Source organism: Typha latifolia, chromosome 11 (genome assembly GCF_019914945.1).
Source record: "Typha latifolia isolate L0001 chromosome 11, TyphaL0001v2, whole genome shotgun sequence".
Taxonomy (NCBI): Eukaryota; Viridiplantae; Streptophyta; class Magnoliopsida; order Poales; family Typhaceae; genus Typha; species Typha latifolia.
In genome coordinates this window covers 6,664,114-6,682,027 of record NC_133096.1, presented here as the reverse complement: position 1 = coordinate 6,682,027, position 17,914 = coordinate 6,664,114, and the positions used below count along the sequence as shown (strand labels likewise).

Below are 17,914 nucleotides of genomic sequence, written 5' to 3'. Positions count from 1 at the left end.
GTATATTTATGCCTAAATATCAAACTATCCACCTAATAAATGAAATTATTATTCTTTCCATTGAAACTTAAAACAAAATTAGTAAATTTGTTTAGAAATTTTTCTTAAAAGATATTTTTCCATCAAAATGGACATAAAAATATCACAGTTGTCCTCCTTCCATTAAATTTATCACCATATCTCATCTTTCAAATTTATAACAAAATGCATTTTCTCCATTTTTTTTATCCTCTCTTACATAATATTACAAGGTTCAAAATTTAGTTATTATTTCTCTACCACTATGTAGCTCCTTTAAATAGGTCACCATAGAATAAAATTAGCTCAATCATCTTTAAAATATGGACTTCGGATCCGGGTCCAGCTCGAACACCACCCGTGTATGGACTCCGGATCCGCCGCACAAACGCAAGCAATTAGCTGGTTGCAACTTGCGTTGAGAGTTGCGAGTTGTGAGTTGCGCCCAAATTGGCGAATTCCAGAAGCCTTCCGAATCCATCCCAAGTTCCCTCGTGATTGTTGAGAGGTATATTCCCCCAAGCTTTTCCTGTTTACAAATTTCTGTTTGGTTTCTACTGTCCAGTGTTATCGATCTTAAATTTGGAACCTTGTTTTGGGTACTTCAAGTTGTATGATTTGGTTGGTTTGAACTTCTTGTGCATGAGTTATTGAATCAACGGTTGATTTGGCTTTGATGTGTGACTCAGTTTAATTTCCCAGTTTGGATCTAAACTGAAGGATGCATTCATCTCCTTCTGGTTTATCTTGGTAATTTCGTGTGCTTCTAGTTGGTAGAACCGTAGAATCTGTTGGGAGATAAAAAATGGTTTAGGAATGTTTGGACCATTCCTTTGCTGTGGATGTAAGGACGATTGAAAGATCCTGGGGAGTTAATACGTTTCTGTAGTGACTAGTGATAATAGAGAAAAATGATTAGAGTTGAAAATACTTGTAATATGTAAGCGGCCACTTATTCGTAAACTTGTATTATTTTTTTATGTAGGTGCATATGAGGTAATGAATATTGTACATAAATTTTTCATAGTGACAAACTTGTTTTTTGGACTGCTATTTCAAATGAAGTTTGTTCGACAGATCGATTGAATCAATCGCAATTGACAGAGACGAAGTGTTGAATCAATCGCAATTGACAGAGACGAAGTGTATCTCTTCTTCAATCTATCGATTGGAGAAAGGTTAGTCTTCAAATTCAAGCTATTGATCTGACTTATGTAAGCAGTCACTTCTTTCTCTCTCGCTGCACCTTTCGTGCGGGTCGGAACTTACCCGACAAGGAACATCGCTATTATAATTTATTTGTCACTCCATGTAATTTTTTGGAGTCGTGATGTTTATGCAGTATGTTTTACAGGTTATATAGGGGCAGGAGTTGGCTTCAATTGTATGAGCTTGCTTAAAAGTTGGTGGCACAATGGTCTACGAGATTAGTGAAACTAAAAGTGAGTCCCCTGTTATGTATTCAAAAGCTCATTTAAGCCTGTTATCTTTCTTCTCTTTTTGCCAAAAAACCTTCCTTTTGGTATTCTTTCTTAAGGAAATATGAAGAAATCTATTTTCTGGGTCCTGCTATTCTTATTTCACTAAACATCAGTGTTAACATGGATCTTAGATTGATATGGTTTTGCATCTTTGTGCAAATTATCTATGTCTTGTTTTGTAATTATTAAGTAGAATTATATATTTTTTATTTGTGAAGGAAAAAGAATGTCACGTACTTTAGTAGTTGGACTAGTGCATAAAATGGAGTGCTTTTGATCATATTTCTTGCTCCAAGCTTCATTTGTAATATTTGACAACTACGTGAGATATGCAAGTTGCAATGCTTTCTTTAAACAGATAAAATAGTTGTCAAGCGGATGATGAAGTTAGATGCATTTGATAGGATTAAATGTAACCTGTCTTATTACCCATTATTGACATATGTTATGACCAAACATTTTTCTTCATTCACAGCAATAATAGAAGTCCAACAATTATTTTCCTTTAGGGAATACTTGTACCATTTGCTTAGACAGGTATATAGAATACATCATTCCTTTTCCATAATTTGGGCATGTATTAACATAATATTGTAATATATCATTTTGTTCATCTTTCTCAAAACTTTCTTTCTTTTATTCATGAACGATTCCCTAATGATGGAAAAGGAAACTAGCAAAATGTTTCTTCATACAAGTATTAAGTCCTTTCATTTTGAATCTTTACCATGAACAAGGTTTCCACATATCAAGACATTTATCACATCTTGTGAATTTGAGATTGCATAAGGATGGTGATATAAGGAATAATATTTATTGTTGCAAAAGATACCTCGTAAATGTTCCATTTGGAACAATATGCAAGGAATAATTTTATTGTTGCTAATAGATACCTCATAAATATTCCTTTTGGAACAATGTGGTCCAGTTAGAATATCTTTTTTCTTTTACAATAGCATCTTAGCGAACAATTCTACCTAAATTTAACATGTCTACCAACTGAAAGAATCAATAGGCTCAAATAATACAGATGCAGATGTACATATCTTACAAGCTACCGGAGATGGTGAAACTGCTACTTAATTTTTGAGAGAGTATGTGCCAGTATGTTGGTGGAGGTTTCCTCTTGTTATGTATTTATACAGATGTATGTATCTTATAAAACTACTAGAAGTCTGAGATGATTCTTGGAACATGCTTATGGTGTTGATAAAGTATAGTGCAATCTTAAATATTGAACTGAAAGGTCCTTTGGAAAGGCTAATTTTCTTCAACTTCTTACATAGCTTTGGTCCTTGTATATCTTACAAGTCTTTAATTCAATAATGAATATCTTGAAGCCCATGAAAGGTGGTTGGATAGACTGGAAGTTATAGATTCCTCATCAAATTAATTAGATGTAGTTGTTGGACATGTTTCATACAATGTTAGTTATTTTAAATGGACCTTGAAATATGGGATATTTAGGACAGTTATAGTGAAAATGAGTGTACAAAAATAATTATTGATATTGACTATTGTTGATAACGGGCTATCTTTAGATTCTTCTTTCAATTTCCAGTTCATTATATGATGAGTATGTACATACTTGAGGAATATCTTTATCCAAAGTTGTCCCAAATCCTAAGGACTGACACTGAATGCATATCAATGAATGAAATTTAGATGATTCAGAAGAAAACATTTCATTTTATTTTCTCTATTTGTTTATTTCTCCTTTATCACTAACATTCTAAATCTTTTGCATTTGACATTGTATCTTCGAATTTTGCTAAGAAGGTTTTGTAATGCAGAAATTGGCATTGGTCTAATAGGGTTTGCCATCCTCTTCTCATTCCTTGGTGTCATTCTCTTTTTTGATAGGGGCTTGCTTGCTCTGGGTAATGTAAGATGTCATGTTCTTCTTATATATGTTCTGTTTATGTCCTTTTCCTTAGGGCAATCATAGTAGGCATATCATTATGGCATACTTTGTTTTGGCAGCTATTTTTCTTGTCTGGAGTAGGCATTCTGCTTGGTTGGCAGTCTACATGGCAGCTTTTCACAAAGAAATTATATCTTAAGGTAAATCCAATAGATGGTTCTGGAATATATGGCTACTTGGCTGTATTTCTGCTTTTTGTCATGTATTTTAATGAAATTACTCACTGTGTTTCCTGCAAGATTATCATTATGGAAGTGTTCTATTTACCTTTCCTTGGGTATTTCATTTTTAGCTTTTCTTAACCTTTCTCCCTGAAAGAAGCTCCAGTGCCCCACGATGTATGCAAGACCAAATGTTGGAGTTAACTTGGTCTGCTTGATTTTTCTAAGACGGGGTTAGTGCATACTATCTTGGACATGAGAGTGATGGCACAACTCTTTCATCGTGAGATGCTCATTGTGCTTCCTACAAGAGCATCATTCAAGTAGAATTTTATTTACTTTTTCTCCTGTTTCACTTTCCTTATTTTCTTTTTCTTTTTCTCTTCCCTTCTCTGTGCAAGGAGTTCTCTGATGCACATAAGAACATTTTTCGGAGTTAACATGGTGGGTTGGACATTTCTAGAATGGGCTAGTACATATTATCTTGGATTATAAGAGCAATGTTAGAAGTTTTATTTTGAGGTGCTTACTTATTTAGCTATATATGTACATTTTTTTCTTTTTTTTTTCTTGCTCAAATGATTCTAATTTTGAGGTGCTTATTCGTAAGGTATACATTTAAGCTCATCTTGCTGCTTATATTTGCAGCACATCTATGCCATATGGTTCTCTTTAGTGCATTTTATGATCATCTGTCTGACTAGTCTTTTAAGGTGAACCATTTACATCCATTTGTTATTTAGATGATTCAATGCACTTGTATACATATACCATCTAAATTGATGGGTGAAAGAGCAAGGTTACATAATCTGGTAAGAGGATGCTGTACTGTTATGAAGAAGGTGAAATTGAGAGGTTCGTAGGAGATAAGCACATGGTAGAGGTACATCTGTCATTATTCATCAGAAATGATGGAGACTTGATAGAAAGTAAAAGAGAATGAACAGTAATTGGAGAGGAGATTGCTAACTGAACTGATTGTCGGATACAAGTTAAAATGATGAAGGGAGAAGATGGGAGAGTAGAAGTGGGAGATAACAAGAAAGAGATGGGAGGTGTTACTTGGTGTGATGGTAAGGTTCACCTGTTGAATCCAAGAGGTCATAATTCAAGTCTTGGAAGTCTCTTGGGAAATATGGATAATGTTGCCTACATCTTCTCTCCCTAGCCCCTCATAGGCAAGAGCCTGGTGCGCTTGGACACCCTTTTTATATGTAAAATGCTAAAGATTTTAATATATATGTTACTATCTCAGATGTTATACATACATATATATTTGAGAGTTTTGTGCGGTAGACCAGTGTACTTCTGATCCTGTTATTAATCTAAAGGACTTTAATCTTTCTTATATCTTTGTTTTGTTTTTAACCTTTCCTCTGCCTCTCTCCAAATTCCAGTATCCATTTTCGGTTGTAATGGCTCTTTTTCGAATTCAGTCAACTTATTTACTCATGTCTTGAGAGGAGGGGAATACCGAAAGTGAACTGGGAGGAAGTAGTAGGGAAAGACACTGCCACATTTAATTTAATAAAGAACCTTCACTAAATAGAGCTGAATGGAGACTGGTCCATATAACTGATTACAAAAAGTTGCATCTAAGGTTACACTTGCTTTTCTCACTGCTATCACCACTTCTTAACTTCCTAGGCAACCCTGTCTTTTCCTGCTGGGTCATGCTTATGTATTTTCTCCTTGTACTTTCCATTAAACCATGAAAAGGATCTAATGTTTGTTAGGCACCATTCGTACTATGTTGCCCTTTGCTCAAGCATCTCGCCGTCAATTACCACAAGTTCAACTTTGGAGTTTTATAGTTGTGTGCCAAAACTGCCACATTCTTGATTAGCTCATCTGACATCTTTTTTTTTGCAAGCTTCACCTTTTGTCTGCATGGTTGCATCCTTTTCTAATTGGGATAAGTATCCTGCTCTTCTCAGTATGTTAGTAGGAGCTTCCCTTAGAATGTTTCATGGTTTTACTATTGGTTTACTGATATTTTGCTTGTCCTACTGCAGGGTTCTATACCTTTTTTTGTTGGACTGTTTCTGATATTTGTTCGTTGGCCTATTGTTGGCATCATTCTGGAAATATATGGTGCTATAGTTCTCTTCAGGTTATTTATGCTTGTTATCAGCTTATTCTTAATTAAATGCTTAATAGGTTCTATGATCCTAACTTTTTCTTTCCTTTATAAACTCAAGCAGTGGCTTTGGGCCTTCCATTAAGGTTTTTCTTTCTCACATACCGGTAGTCGGATGGCTTTTGCAGTACCCATTTCAGGTAATCTGGCTGTTACTTGTGTAACTTTTTTTTCCTTGTACACTTAATTCAACCATATGGATAGCATCCTCACTCTAAAATTCTCGCAGTTGTTTGATCACTTGAGGCGTCTGATTGGTTGAAGGCTTATACAAGGTAACCTTTTGTGCCTTTTTTTTGCCGAATAAAGTTTGTTATGTGATGTTGAAGAATCTCTCATCTCATATTATTACAAAGAATCTTTGAAATAATTGTCTATGTCACGACCCGAGATAGGAATTATGACTGGCCATGCATCTCAATATGCTTGAGATACACGAAGCCTTACTAATACTTCCTAAGTGTACAATGGCAAGAATAAATAAACGAAGAAGATCTGCTTTATTAAATTTAAACTAATTGTAATAATTATAAAACAATGTCATCGTTTTTGAGTCTCTAAACGAAATAAATTTAACATTTATCTAAAGCATAAAATCCAAAAGAGCGGAAAGGTAAATAGGTAGGTCCTAAGTGGAGGTGGGATTCGGGTACGTCTCGTTCAGTTGCCACACTGACTATTACCTGAGATAGTAAATAAATAAATAAAAAAAAGAATCCATGAGCCAACAACTATAGCTCAGTGAGTGGAATCTACTCGAAAATCAAATAAATTCTAAATTTTATTAATGTTGAATAAAAACTAAGATCAACAATATATATAACCTGAGATAATAAATAAAAAAAAAGAAATCCACGAGCCAACAACTATTGCTCAATGAGTGGAATCCACTTGAAAACTAAATAAATTCTAAATTTTATTAATGGTGAATAAAAACTAAGATCAACAATATACATAACAATTTGCAATAGGCATGCTCTTTAAATAATAACAATGATAATAATAGAGAGTCATAAATTGTAACATTGCAATATTTCAACATATTAACATCTTTCCAATATTTATACTGTCATTTATCTCAATGGGTCTATACCCTGTGGATTCACATCAACTAGAAGTCATCTTGAGATGACGCTCGGGACTTTTCTTCATAGTTGATCCGGTTAGGGTCATCAGATGGTATCACTATGTGATCAACACACCCTGTTTTTTCCACTAACCGTTGAGAGAGGTTAGAGTCACCTAGAAAATTTTTCATTCATCCTATGACTGTTCCCTAATCTCGCCAGAGTCACCTAAGAAAGTCACCGCAGTGATCAAATTTAGGACTTTCTCCTAGACTTCCTGATAGACTTGAAGTTACCACAGAAAACCGTAAGCGATTTCGGGACTGTCTAAGTCGTACCAATACTAGTCTCATTTTTCTTTTCATTAAAATTTAATATTTGTACAAGGTATGGCGATGCACTAAGCATAATGATTAAATGCACACAAAAAATGTAACAATTAAATTTGCACGTAAGGATGAAATAAATAAATTTGCACACAGAAAATTACATGGTCTAACAAAGGTATGAAATATAATAAAAATAAATATGTGAGTGAACTCACTCACCAGAGTCTAGGCAAGACAATTGAAATCTCAAATCTCTCGCTCACGTGCTAAAAATCACTACCTTTAATAATAAATAATAATAAAATTTTTAATTTGAATAATATCAATATTTTTAAAATTAAAAAAAAAACTAAAAAGAATTAAAATGGGTTAAATTACCCATTGGATTGGGCTGGGCTACTGCTGGCCCGGCCCACTCAAAAAAAAAACTAATTGGGCTGGGCCAAGGCCCAGTCAAAACAATGGATTAGGCTACGGGTTAACTCGCAACCCACCCAATTTTAGTGGTTCGGGTTGGGTCTTTGGATCCGAAATCCAAATTCGAACCCGAACCCAAAAATCATAAGAAAAGGGTTAGCTCGGGTTAAACCCGAGCCCAATCAAATCCTTCCCTTCCCGTGACCGACGCGAGGAAGAGAAGAATTGAGGGAGAGAGTGACCACCGGCGTCCCCGCCGGCGACGGTTCAATGACCACACCTCAAGCCCCTCGACTCCCTCTCGCGACTTTGTTGTCCTCACGAGGTGGAAGAGAACCCACTGCAGATGACCGACTCAAAAGCCGACGACGACTGGAGCCACGAGGGCTCCAAGGTGAACATCCATGGCACGAGACTAATGACAAGAGGCTTCCAGTGGAGGAGAGACAACGACTCGAAGCCGCCGGCCGGCGTGAGTTGTTGGCGAAGCCGAAATCCCACAAATTAGGTATTTTTATCTTAACCTATTAAACTGAAATTAAAATTGAGGGGTGAGAGAGGGCTTACCAAGGAGTCACGTGGTGGTCTACGATGGCTCCGGCGGCACTCCGATAGGCTGATTCCATTGCATGACTTTGACGGTGAGAAAGAAGAAAATGAAAGAGGAGAGAAAAGAGAGGAGGCTGAGGGGGGTTAAGGAGAGAGAGAGAATTAATGTTTAATTTATAGATTAAAAGAAAATTCAAATCTAATTTGATTCGGATTAGGCAAGATTTCTGCTGCGCCTCATCACATGCCGGAGAGGGAGAGGGGAGGGGGTTGCACGTGCAGAGCACGTGCACCCTCCTCTCTCAACCCCTTTTTTTCAGTTCTCACAGTCTAGGTATAGAGTTTGTATCTTTGTGTAAATTTTAGTTGTACCTTGTTTTTATCAATCATTAGGAGATTGTATCAGATGCTGGATAGCACCATGATTGCAGATTTCTGAATTTTAGCCTTTGTGGTGTGAAGAACTTAGGATTAATTAGTTCTAGTATCATTCCTCTTCAAAATAGATGTTACAGAATATAAATTTGACTTGTCTTTTCATGGTCTTGCATTGGTAATGTCGTATGCCTATTTCCTAGAGGGTAGTCACTAGGTTGCAGCCTAAATCATGACGTCAATGGCTGTACAGTCCAGCCAATGCGCTTTACGTGGTTCACAATGACCATTAGCTCATGTCACTATGTCATGCCATAAGAACTCTTCCTGAAGTAATTCTGCAAATGTGTTACCTCATATTTGTTTTACTAAAAGGATTTCTTAAATGCTTATTGGAAGTTGGCACAACATGCTGTTGTCCAATGAGCATTTGCTTTCGGCCAGTTCTGGTTTATTTGATAACTAGAATCATGACAGTGCAAAGGATTATTTGAAGGTTTTTTTTGCAATTTTGCTCTTAAAACATGCATCTATATATTGTATAAGAGTTTTTAATTGCCTTCTTGCAGGGAAAATTGAAGGATTTCACTTTTGCTTCACTCAAGCATATTGGAGTTGTAATCATTCTGATAGAAGAAGTAGAACTGTTGTTTTGTCATCATGACATTGTGAGGTTTCTTTATATGGATTTCTAATTGTAATTATTTTTTCCCCTTCATATTTCAGCTCTTGCTATATTGTACTTTTTTGCAAGTTACAAACATCCTTGTTGGATAAATTTAAACCTGACCCATGGTGTGCTTCAATATTTTCATTTTTGCTCTTCTAGAGCCTCTTATTCCTATTTTACCTCGCATAGGCTAAATACCTTCCATGGATACAACATTTCTGGTAATGGGTTTAAATAATGCTTCACACATCTCTCTTCCACACAACCTTCCACTTCTGGGAGCCTTCTGCACTGGGACACCTTCATTTATAGGTAGACTGTGCAATTGTTATTCTACTAGGTCATCTAACCATAATGCTCATTATGCGAATTTACATAATGTCAAAGGTTGTCCTCGTTGTTACCAACTTAGTGTCATACTGTCAGGATTTGAAGTAGATGAGTAGCTTATGATGGTAAGACCAATGCATTGCACCTACGGTGTTTGTTTTAGCATACTTTTTGGCAGCTTCTTCCGGTGTAATGGTCAGGTCTCACACTCTTAGCTCTTTCTTTGCTAGTAAGTGCTGGTGTATAGATCCAAACTAGATATTAAAATACATAGATAATGCATACTAATGATTACCATACTATTGGGTTTTAGGACTTAAGATTCAGGCTGGAATTTTTTGCTGCATCAAGATAAACAAATCGTTATTCCACTTCAGAGTATGAGTTTCTATCTAATATGTTTCTTCTTTTAAAATCATAATATGTGGTACTATCCTTTATTAGTCATAATTTCCAACACAATCCTTAAAATTTCACTTGCTCATCAAGTTAGAACTTAGAAGGCGCTCCATTATGCTGATTTCAGTTTAATGCTCTAAGAAGCTGTTCTTTTCAAGTAGAGTCATAAATATCCATGTACTAGTTACTACTTAAAACATTCTTCTAGGAAAATTGGGAACTTATGTTATTTTTTAGTATTCGGCTCTCAAAGCCATAGCTGTGTTCAGCCAAAATAATAAACATTACTATGAACAGCATCGGGTACCTAAAGGCTCCAAGGCCATGCACCATTCCCTTGAGTAATCCAAATTCCATCCCAATGTGCCACACTGTTAGCTTTTTGGACATATTCACTTTGTCGGTGTGATCTTTTCTCCTTGATTCCAATGGATGTTAATGTTCCAACCAAGCAGTTCATAAGAGAGCATACACTAAAAATATGTCGTATTGGCCTCAAACCTTGCTGACTGAATGGGAACTAGTGCAAGAAAATAGTTCTATGGTCGTTCTGTAGGATTTTATCAATTCTCTCAACACTAGATATGGCTTTTCCTTTCCTGCAAATTTGACAGCACTTTCCTATTACTGCAGTACTATGAGTAGTTTATTTTCCTGCTGAAAGTTATTTAGTCCTTGAATCGCCGAAAGATTGTTTACTATTGACGTATGTATAGGTTTATGCAAACCAAGTAGATACTAATATGGGCATGTTCTCACTGTAATATGATTGTTCCTGGTTCCATGACCTCAAATTCACAGGGTCATTTGATATATTCACTTTTTTCCTTCCATAACTAATTATCATTTGCTTGCAGCTCTATGATGATACTTATGTCTTAATGTGGATGGCCCTATATACTTAGGACTTTGTGACAACCTCATATATTCCATTTTTGAAATCAGTTGTTCTTATATGACTGTGTTTGAGTTTATAAGTTGAAATTTCCATAGTTCTTGTGGCAGAGAAGTTCAGGTAATAAACCTCAGCAGGGAGGTCTGTTAAGGTTCTTAAATGATTCCATAATTGTTGCCTGATTTAAGCAGCTCAGTTGGGCAATTACTACTGTAACTTTTTAAGGTATGACTTCCCATCCCACATGTGATTTTGTGGTCTGCAGGGATAAAATAGACAAGTATTTGACTCATCTTTGCACAGGTAGTGGTGAATAAATGCTGCATTTAAAATGAGGGTGCCTCTAATGTGAATTTGTTTTTTTTTCATTTCTGCTGTTTGGCTGATTGATGTATATAATAAGATAGGTGTTGAATTAAATGCAGTAGAAGTGCATGCAACCAAGTAGGATTGTAGTAGGTTTGTTTTCAATGCTCTGTTCATTTCCTGGTAGCTGAAGAGTTTTGATGAGGATCATGGAGTAGTAAAGGAGAAAGCCTTTATTCAATTCAGTGATCACCATCACTCTTGAGTCAGCTTATTTCTTGGGAAGCATTCATTCATTGCTTCATAACCATGAATCACCTTGGTATTTTTTTTTAAAGTGGAATTTATAGTGACACTCATAATTTCGATGGTTTTATATATCCACAAGTAGTAAGGTGCATGACAAACTTAGGGAGTTATCTACTAAGAGTTTCAGATCTGTAGGAAGAGCAAATTCTTTCAAGTGACATCTTAGAAAATATTGTGTAGAAGAATATGTGAAAACACCTCTGTTGAGTGCCTTGGAGCACCTTTTGTGCCAGTACTGTTCTGCTTATTTATGAACTGAAATCTGAATCTAGAGTAGATTTTGCAGCCACAAGTGGAATAACTTATCTATGGATTAAACAGAAGAAGATTGTACTAGAAAGGCATCCCATCAGATCATGCCTAAGGTGAAATGGTTTAATGTTATGCTATTACTATGGCTTGTCTTTCTTTTTGATGATTTTAATGTACAGATGGAGAATCCTTAAATTTCAACGAGAAACATGTGGAACAATAATTTTTAGTCTAAATTGCTCTTAGATCCCTTAAAAGTATGATCTTGTATTACTTATATAAGGAAAAAAGAAAAAGAAAAAGAAAACATGACACTAAGACCTCATAAACTATTATAATCCCCATGGGATTTTACAAAATTGTGTTCTATTCTTGTGTGCGTTTGAATTGGAGAGGATGGGAGAGATTTTGATAAAGAGGTTGGGAGGGAGAGAGATTGGAAGATGTCAAGAGGTAGAAGAGAAATTGAAAGAGATATCAAGATAGAGCGTGCAATTGTGAGGGGGAAATTTGGGGAAAGGGGAGAGGAGAGATTGATGAAGATAAAGGGAGGGAGAGAAGTTGAAGAGAGATTTGAGAGTCTTTGAGAGTTTTAAGGAACCATATCACAATGGAGGTTGCTATGAAGAGAGGTAAATGCGAAGGGAAAGACAGGATAATTTCAGCACAAAAAAGAAAGAAAGAAAGCAAAATACAGTCAGTCATATAAGAATTTTACAAATCATACTATAATTTACTTATTTTGTGATTAATATCTCATCTTTAAATATATTTTAATTTAATCTTTTTTTTTTCTCAATAATTTTTTTAACACTCTGATGTTATTTTGACTATCTAATACTAATCAAATTACTAAAATACCATCACAGTCCTCTCTCCTCTTCTACCATATTTTTCTTCTTCTCAAGCCACCTCCTGTTCAATGGTTCACCAAAGAAGATGGAGCTAGTTGAGCATCTCAACCGACTCTGATCTAGAGATTAAATTCTTTGGCTTAGGGATGAGGATGATGGAGAACATGTGAGATAATGATAGGATAGAGACGTAGATAATTTATAAATTATTCAGTATATTATAATAGAAAAATTATAAATTTCTTTTTTCTTTAGAGGGTATAAATGTAAAGTGGGAGGAGGATGATGAGGATAATTTCTCTGAGTGTAATTTAGCCTAGTTCTTATATAAGTGGGATAACATAATGCAGTCAGACATGATTGTCACCCCTAACCGAATGATTGAATCATTTTTGGCACATTCTCCAGCCAACTAATCTAACTGTATTAAATTGAAGAGTGGGGTGGGGTAAGAACTTGAATTATAAATAATGAGATATAATATCAAACATTAAATGGGTTCATGCTCCGACAACCAAATGGAGAGGTGGATCCATTGAATGATGCTGGTGGCACTGGTAAGTTGGAGAAGGCTCCATTTATTCTCTTCTATTGCCATTGGCCCAGTATACTGATGGATAATTTGAGGTTGCTCTTGTTATTAAATTCTAGGGAAATTTATCCAAAACATCTTTTATCTTTTGGTTTTATTATCATGCACATTGTGTTGTATCATATTTATTATTTAATTTTAATGCCTTAAAAATGCTCAGATTTAATTTTACCTAATAATAACAACTAATAAAATAAAGAATATTATGTTACTTCTAAAAATAAAAAATTAAAATATCTAAAGTACCTCTCATTTGGGTTTAGAGTTTAATCCTCCCTTTATTTTTATCTTAATCAAAAAACTTATTTTATAAGAGTATTAAAATTATTTTTTAACTCATCTAAATCGATAGGATGTTCTGAAGACATTTTAAGTAAAATATGTAGGCTAAATTACAAATGACTATACGGCAGTGTGAATAATAATAATAACATAACATACATAAATAAATTTTCATAATTTTCTAGGTAAGCCTTCTCTTCATCTTTATGAGAATCTACTAGTGTTTGGCCATGACCATGAATGCCCATCCACAAAGAACAGTACCATGATTTGATGGTAATAAATAGTGGAGGCTTCAATGATGGTATCATGGCGTCTCAAAGATTTTAAGACACGAGGGCGTTTCATGTGACATGACAAAATTCGTTTATTTATTACTATGACTTTTTGCGTGTAGTACATTTTTGCCCAAGTAAATTTAGAATTTTCACTATCGAGGAATTCCACATGATTTTCTACATTCTTTAAGTTTCCAAACTTTAACTCTATGGACAATTTTTTTTTAAGTCTACTTGAACACACTCTGGTTAGAATATATTACTCTTTTCACCTTTGTATTTACTCCTAATCTTAGTAGGGATTCTTCTCTCTTACCCTCATTGTGCATAACACCGTCGAGAGTGGCATCAATGGCTCCTTTCTTTTCTCCCCTTTCCTAGCCACTCCAATTAGGAGATAGGAGGAGCCTTTCTTCCTCTCGGTGCCAGTTTTCTCTCCCTTTCCATCTTCTTCAATCTTCTTTGACTTGCTGTTGAATGGGATGACCTTATTTGTCTTTGATGAGGCGTAGAGTAATAGAACTTGCTTTTGTCTAGTTTTTGTTTTCACTTTTGCTTCTCTTATCAGAGTCGTTACGAGGCCTCTCACGGACATCATGTGAGAAGAGTTGGAGCTAGTAGAAGCTCGCACTCCCTCTTCTATTTGGCTTGGCTAGTTTGCTCAGTGCAAGTGGATGTGGGACTTTTTATAGTCTCTCAGTTTGTGCAGAACTGGTTCTTACGGAGAGGAGGATGCCTTTCTTTCCCTTCTCCATCGAGGTGCCATTAGTAGCAGTCTCCATTCCATGTCCGGGTTTCTTTTTAACCTTTTTGTTTATTAGTTTCTCTACCATTTTTGGTAGTGCTACAAGGCTTTGCATCATCATGTGGCCTGATGGAGCCATATGATCAATCCTTTTTGTGTTTGTAATCACTCCTAGGACAGCTTTCTTGAAGATCTTTGAGCTTTTCAAGCCTCTTGCCGTGTTCTCTTTGTGATGCTGCCGACGATGCCAAGTTGAAAGCTTGTTTCCAAGGCAGCTGTCCTATTTGTTTAGCTCTTGTTTGTTATATGAGTGCTTGTAATTGTTATTATATTCGTTTGATACTATATCTGACTATTGTTCAATATGTCTTTAGTCAATTATGAGACTTGTGTTCAAAGTCATCGCCTTGTCTCTTCTCTCTCTACTTGTGTATCAAGTTGTAACTGAGCATTGAAATTAAAAAGAAGGGACGAAAAAAAACCTCCTACTCCATGTGATAACATACATATGTGCAAACAAAAGTGTGCATCACTTGCATAAGTACTCTTGTAGCTATTGTTTCTTTGGTCATTAGCAGCCACTTTAACCAACAATTCAGTCAGAGGGAAATTTTCTGCCCTAATTTTTACTTGTACTCCTCAAATCAATCTATTTCTGATATTCTCAGACAGATAGGGGACCAAAAAATATCTATGCTTATTAAAACTTTCCATTCTATCTGTTGCTAAACTTGTCAATATAGCTTGTGTGATATTATTTATAGTTTTTCCTTTCTCGCAAATGGGTTTCTTCTATACTATAATATTTTAGATTTTTAGACTCCCATTGTTATTCATTTTTCGATTTTGCTAACAACAGTGTCAAATTAATTCATCGTGTACACAATGTGCATAACATTAAAAAAATAAAAATAAAAATAAAGGGTTTCTCAGTGCATGAGACTCCTGTATATATAGGATTTGATACCTGAAGATATACAGAGTCTTAAATCTCATTTCTGAGGAAGCTATTTCTAAGACTTATCCATAACCTTTTGAAAAGAAAAAGAAAATCCTATTAGATGTAATGTTATTGCAAGTAGTAGTTTTCTAAAGAAAAACCTATTAGTTGTCATTTATTAGTTTACACTAGAAAGTGTAGGGTAAATGCCCTTGGCCTTGACATTAATAGTTGAGTCTTGTGGGGGGAAGTATCTTAAATAGACTTTAGTAGAGGAGGGATTTGAGGCATTTAAAGCCATTCTACTTGTCAAGATTTAATGCTTGGCCTGCCCTCCTCTTTAATGGGGTTGGATGGAGGCCATTTAAGAACACCCTCTTTAGTATCCACGCCCTCTTCTGCATGACTCCATCAATCAAAAAGGATGACAACCTTACAATCTCCACTCTCTACTCACAAGCCTCAAATATAGCTCACCATCTCGCCTCATTTCCTATTACTCTTTTGCTTGTGCTCATCTCACTTGTCTTTCTTTAGGTGCTCATACAACATATCATAATTCTAGAGGATGATCAAGGAATTCCTACAGAGAAAAGTAGATTTCGATCTGCGATCACAAGGCAAAGAAATCCGAAAGGCGAAGTATATGAGTGTGATGGATCAACCAGAGCTATCTCTCGGCCCTGCCTTCGCTCTCAACAGTGCGAATTGCTCCTCGCAGTCGGAGTTGGATAACAATTCTAGCAAGAAGAGGAAGCATACTTGGGATGAGCCAATCACTCAGTATAGCATTGAGCTCCATCTTAATGATCCACTGCCATTGGACTGGGAACAATGCCTAGACCTACAAGTAATCACCTCTCTCTCTCTCTCTCTCTCTCTCTCTCTCTTTTTCTTTCTCTCTCTCTAGCTTTATATATATATATATATATATATATATATATAGTATAGACATGTATATTTATCAAAAAAAAAATGGTGATGTCTTTATTGCAGGACGTAGTAAAGTTTTTTTTTTTTTTTCTTTTCTCTCTTGAAGATGTTAGTAATGATTGGTTTCATCATTAGGGAATTAGATATGTCTTTTAACCTGACTTTTGTTAACTTGTGGGCAGTCCGGGAGGATGTACTACTTGAATAGGAAAACCCTGAAGAAGAGTTGGACAAGGCCCAAGGAGAAGAACCTAAACTTAGACCTCAACATCTCAACCTTCCCAAGCTCACAAGGAAATATTGGAAGCTCCACAACTCCAGAAGAGCTCTCAAAGAAGCAGCACAACACTTCAAGTGGTGCCATGGTCGCCGTCGTCTGCGCCAACTGCCATCTCCTCGTCGTGATTTCTAAGTCCTCTCCGTCGTGCCCGAACTGCCGTTACATGAATTCTTCGCCGCCGACGACAGCGCTGCGAACGCCTTCTATGGAGATAGATGCTGTGAAGCCCTTGGAAACCCTAAGCCTTCTCCATTAGTCAGCAGGCAAAACATATTTGTAAAAGAAACAAAAAGAAGAAGAAGAAGAAGATGAAGAGGAAGTATATATAGTACAAGCTAAGTAGGTAAGTTATGTATATGTTCAATGCTGAGAACTTTGATGAGGTAGTATGAAGAGTTCAATCTTCTCATTTAAGGAAGAGGAGTTTCCTGCACCATTAAAGCTTTGACCATGCATGCATTCTAGCTAACTTGCACCTGGACATACATGGTGGTTTGATGAGTTAAGTGAAGGGCATGAATAATGCCAACCATACTCATTCCCTTTCTGTTCTCCTTTCTATTACTACATCTGGGGGATTAAACTTTAAAAAAAAGAAGGTGGCCCAAAAGAGTTCATAATTTGAGCCAGAAGAAAGTGACACTCACTGCTAAGCAAATAGCAATGTTGTGGAGGATCCCAGGTGTGAGAATATGTATACATCTCTATTACCACTATATAGAGTTCGTGCACTTCCTCCACACAAGGGGCTTCTTAATTGCCCCAAAAATGATCAACACAGACCAAGCTAAAAGGAAGGCTTAGAATGTTAATATGATTTTAGTATGTTAAGATGTCATATGCATGACTATAAAAAATAACTATGTATTCTTTTATTATCATTTACATATATTTTGAGTTTAATTATAAAAGCACCCTAACATTACTTTTTTTTAATTGAAGATAATCATACACATTAGTTAAGAAAAAAAAGATAGGGCACCACTGGGTGTTTTTAATGAGGGGTAATTTAGGTACTTAAAATTTTTTATTTTTAAAAGTTGACATAGGGTCCCATTAGGTTAAATAAACATAGGGTGTTTTTAAAATTAAACTCACAATGCAAATGATAAAGACCGATAAGGTAGGATGTAATTGATACTAATTAAAAGTGAAATGCAGAGTGTTTTCGATTCAATTTGTCCATAATCTATAATCCAATTAAAATTTGAGGGGGTATTGAGTTGGAATCTGACTTACTTTATGATCTATTTGTCTGATCTATATATATATATATATATTATTGTTTAGTACCTAACCCTCGAGGCTTTTGGCTTATTTAGTAATTATCTAACACAACATCATATTGTCTGAATGGTAATACAAGGACTAAATATTCTGAAGTTTGG

The 17,914-nt window shown here is 35.6% G+C and overlaps 2 protein-coding genes across 3 annotated transcripts; both read left to right on the top strand.

Annotated features, from left to right (window-relative positions):
* The first annotated feature begins 404 nt into the window (after positions 1–404).
* Positions 405–9,275, top strand: LOC140798049 (vesicle transport protein GOT1). Of its 2 annotated transcripts, none has more exons than XM_073151771.1 (9): positions 405–526; positions 1,096–1,196; positions 1,373–1,460; positions 3,293–3,384; positions 3,483–3,563; positions 5,600–5,697; positions 5,789–5,864; positions 5,954–5,999; positions 9,031–9,275. In XM_073151771.1, the coding sequence occupies exons 3-8, from the start codon at positions 1,433–1,435 to the stop codon at positions 5,984–5,986; spliced, it is 408 nt and encodes a 135-aa protein (XP_073007872.1). In that variant the 5' UTR covers positions 405–526; positions 1,096–1,196; positions 1,373–1,432; the 3' UTR covers positions 5,987–5,999; positions 9,031–9,275. The 2 variants fall into 2 exon arrangements, with proteins under 2 accessions (XP_073007872.1, XP_073007873.1); XM_073151772.1 differs by having other exon boundaries at positions 443–526; positions 1,084–1,196.
* A 6,106-nt stretch (positions 9,276–15,381) lies between these two features.
* LOC140798047 (uncharacterized) lies at positions 15,382–16,967 on the top strand. Its single transcript, XM_073151770.1, has 2 exons — positions 15,382–16,163; positions 16,429–16,967. Exons 1-2 carry the CDS (start codon positions 15,882–15,884, stop codon positions 16,780–16,782), a joined length of 636 nt encoding a protein of 211 aa, XP_073007871.1. The 5' UTR covers positions 15,382–15,881; the 3' UTR covers positions 16,783–16,967.
* Positions 16,968–17,914: the final 947 nt, after the last annotated feature.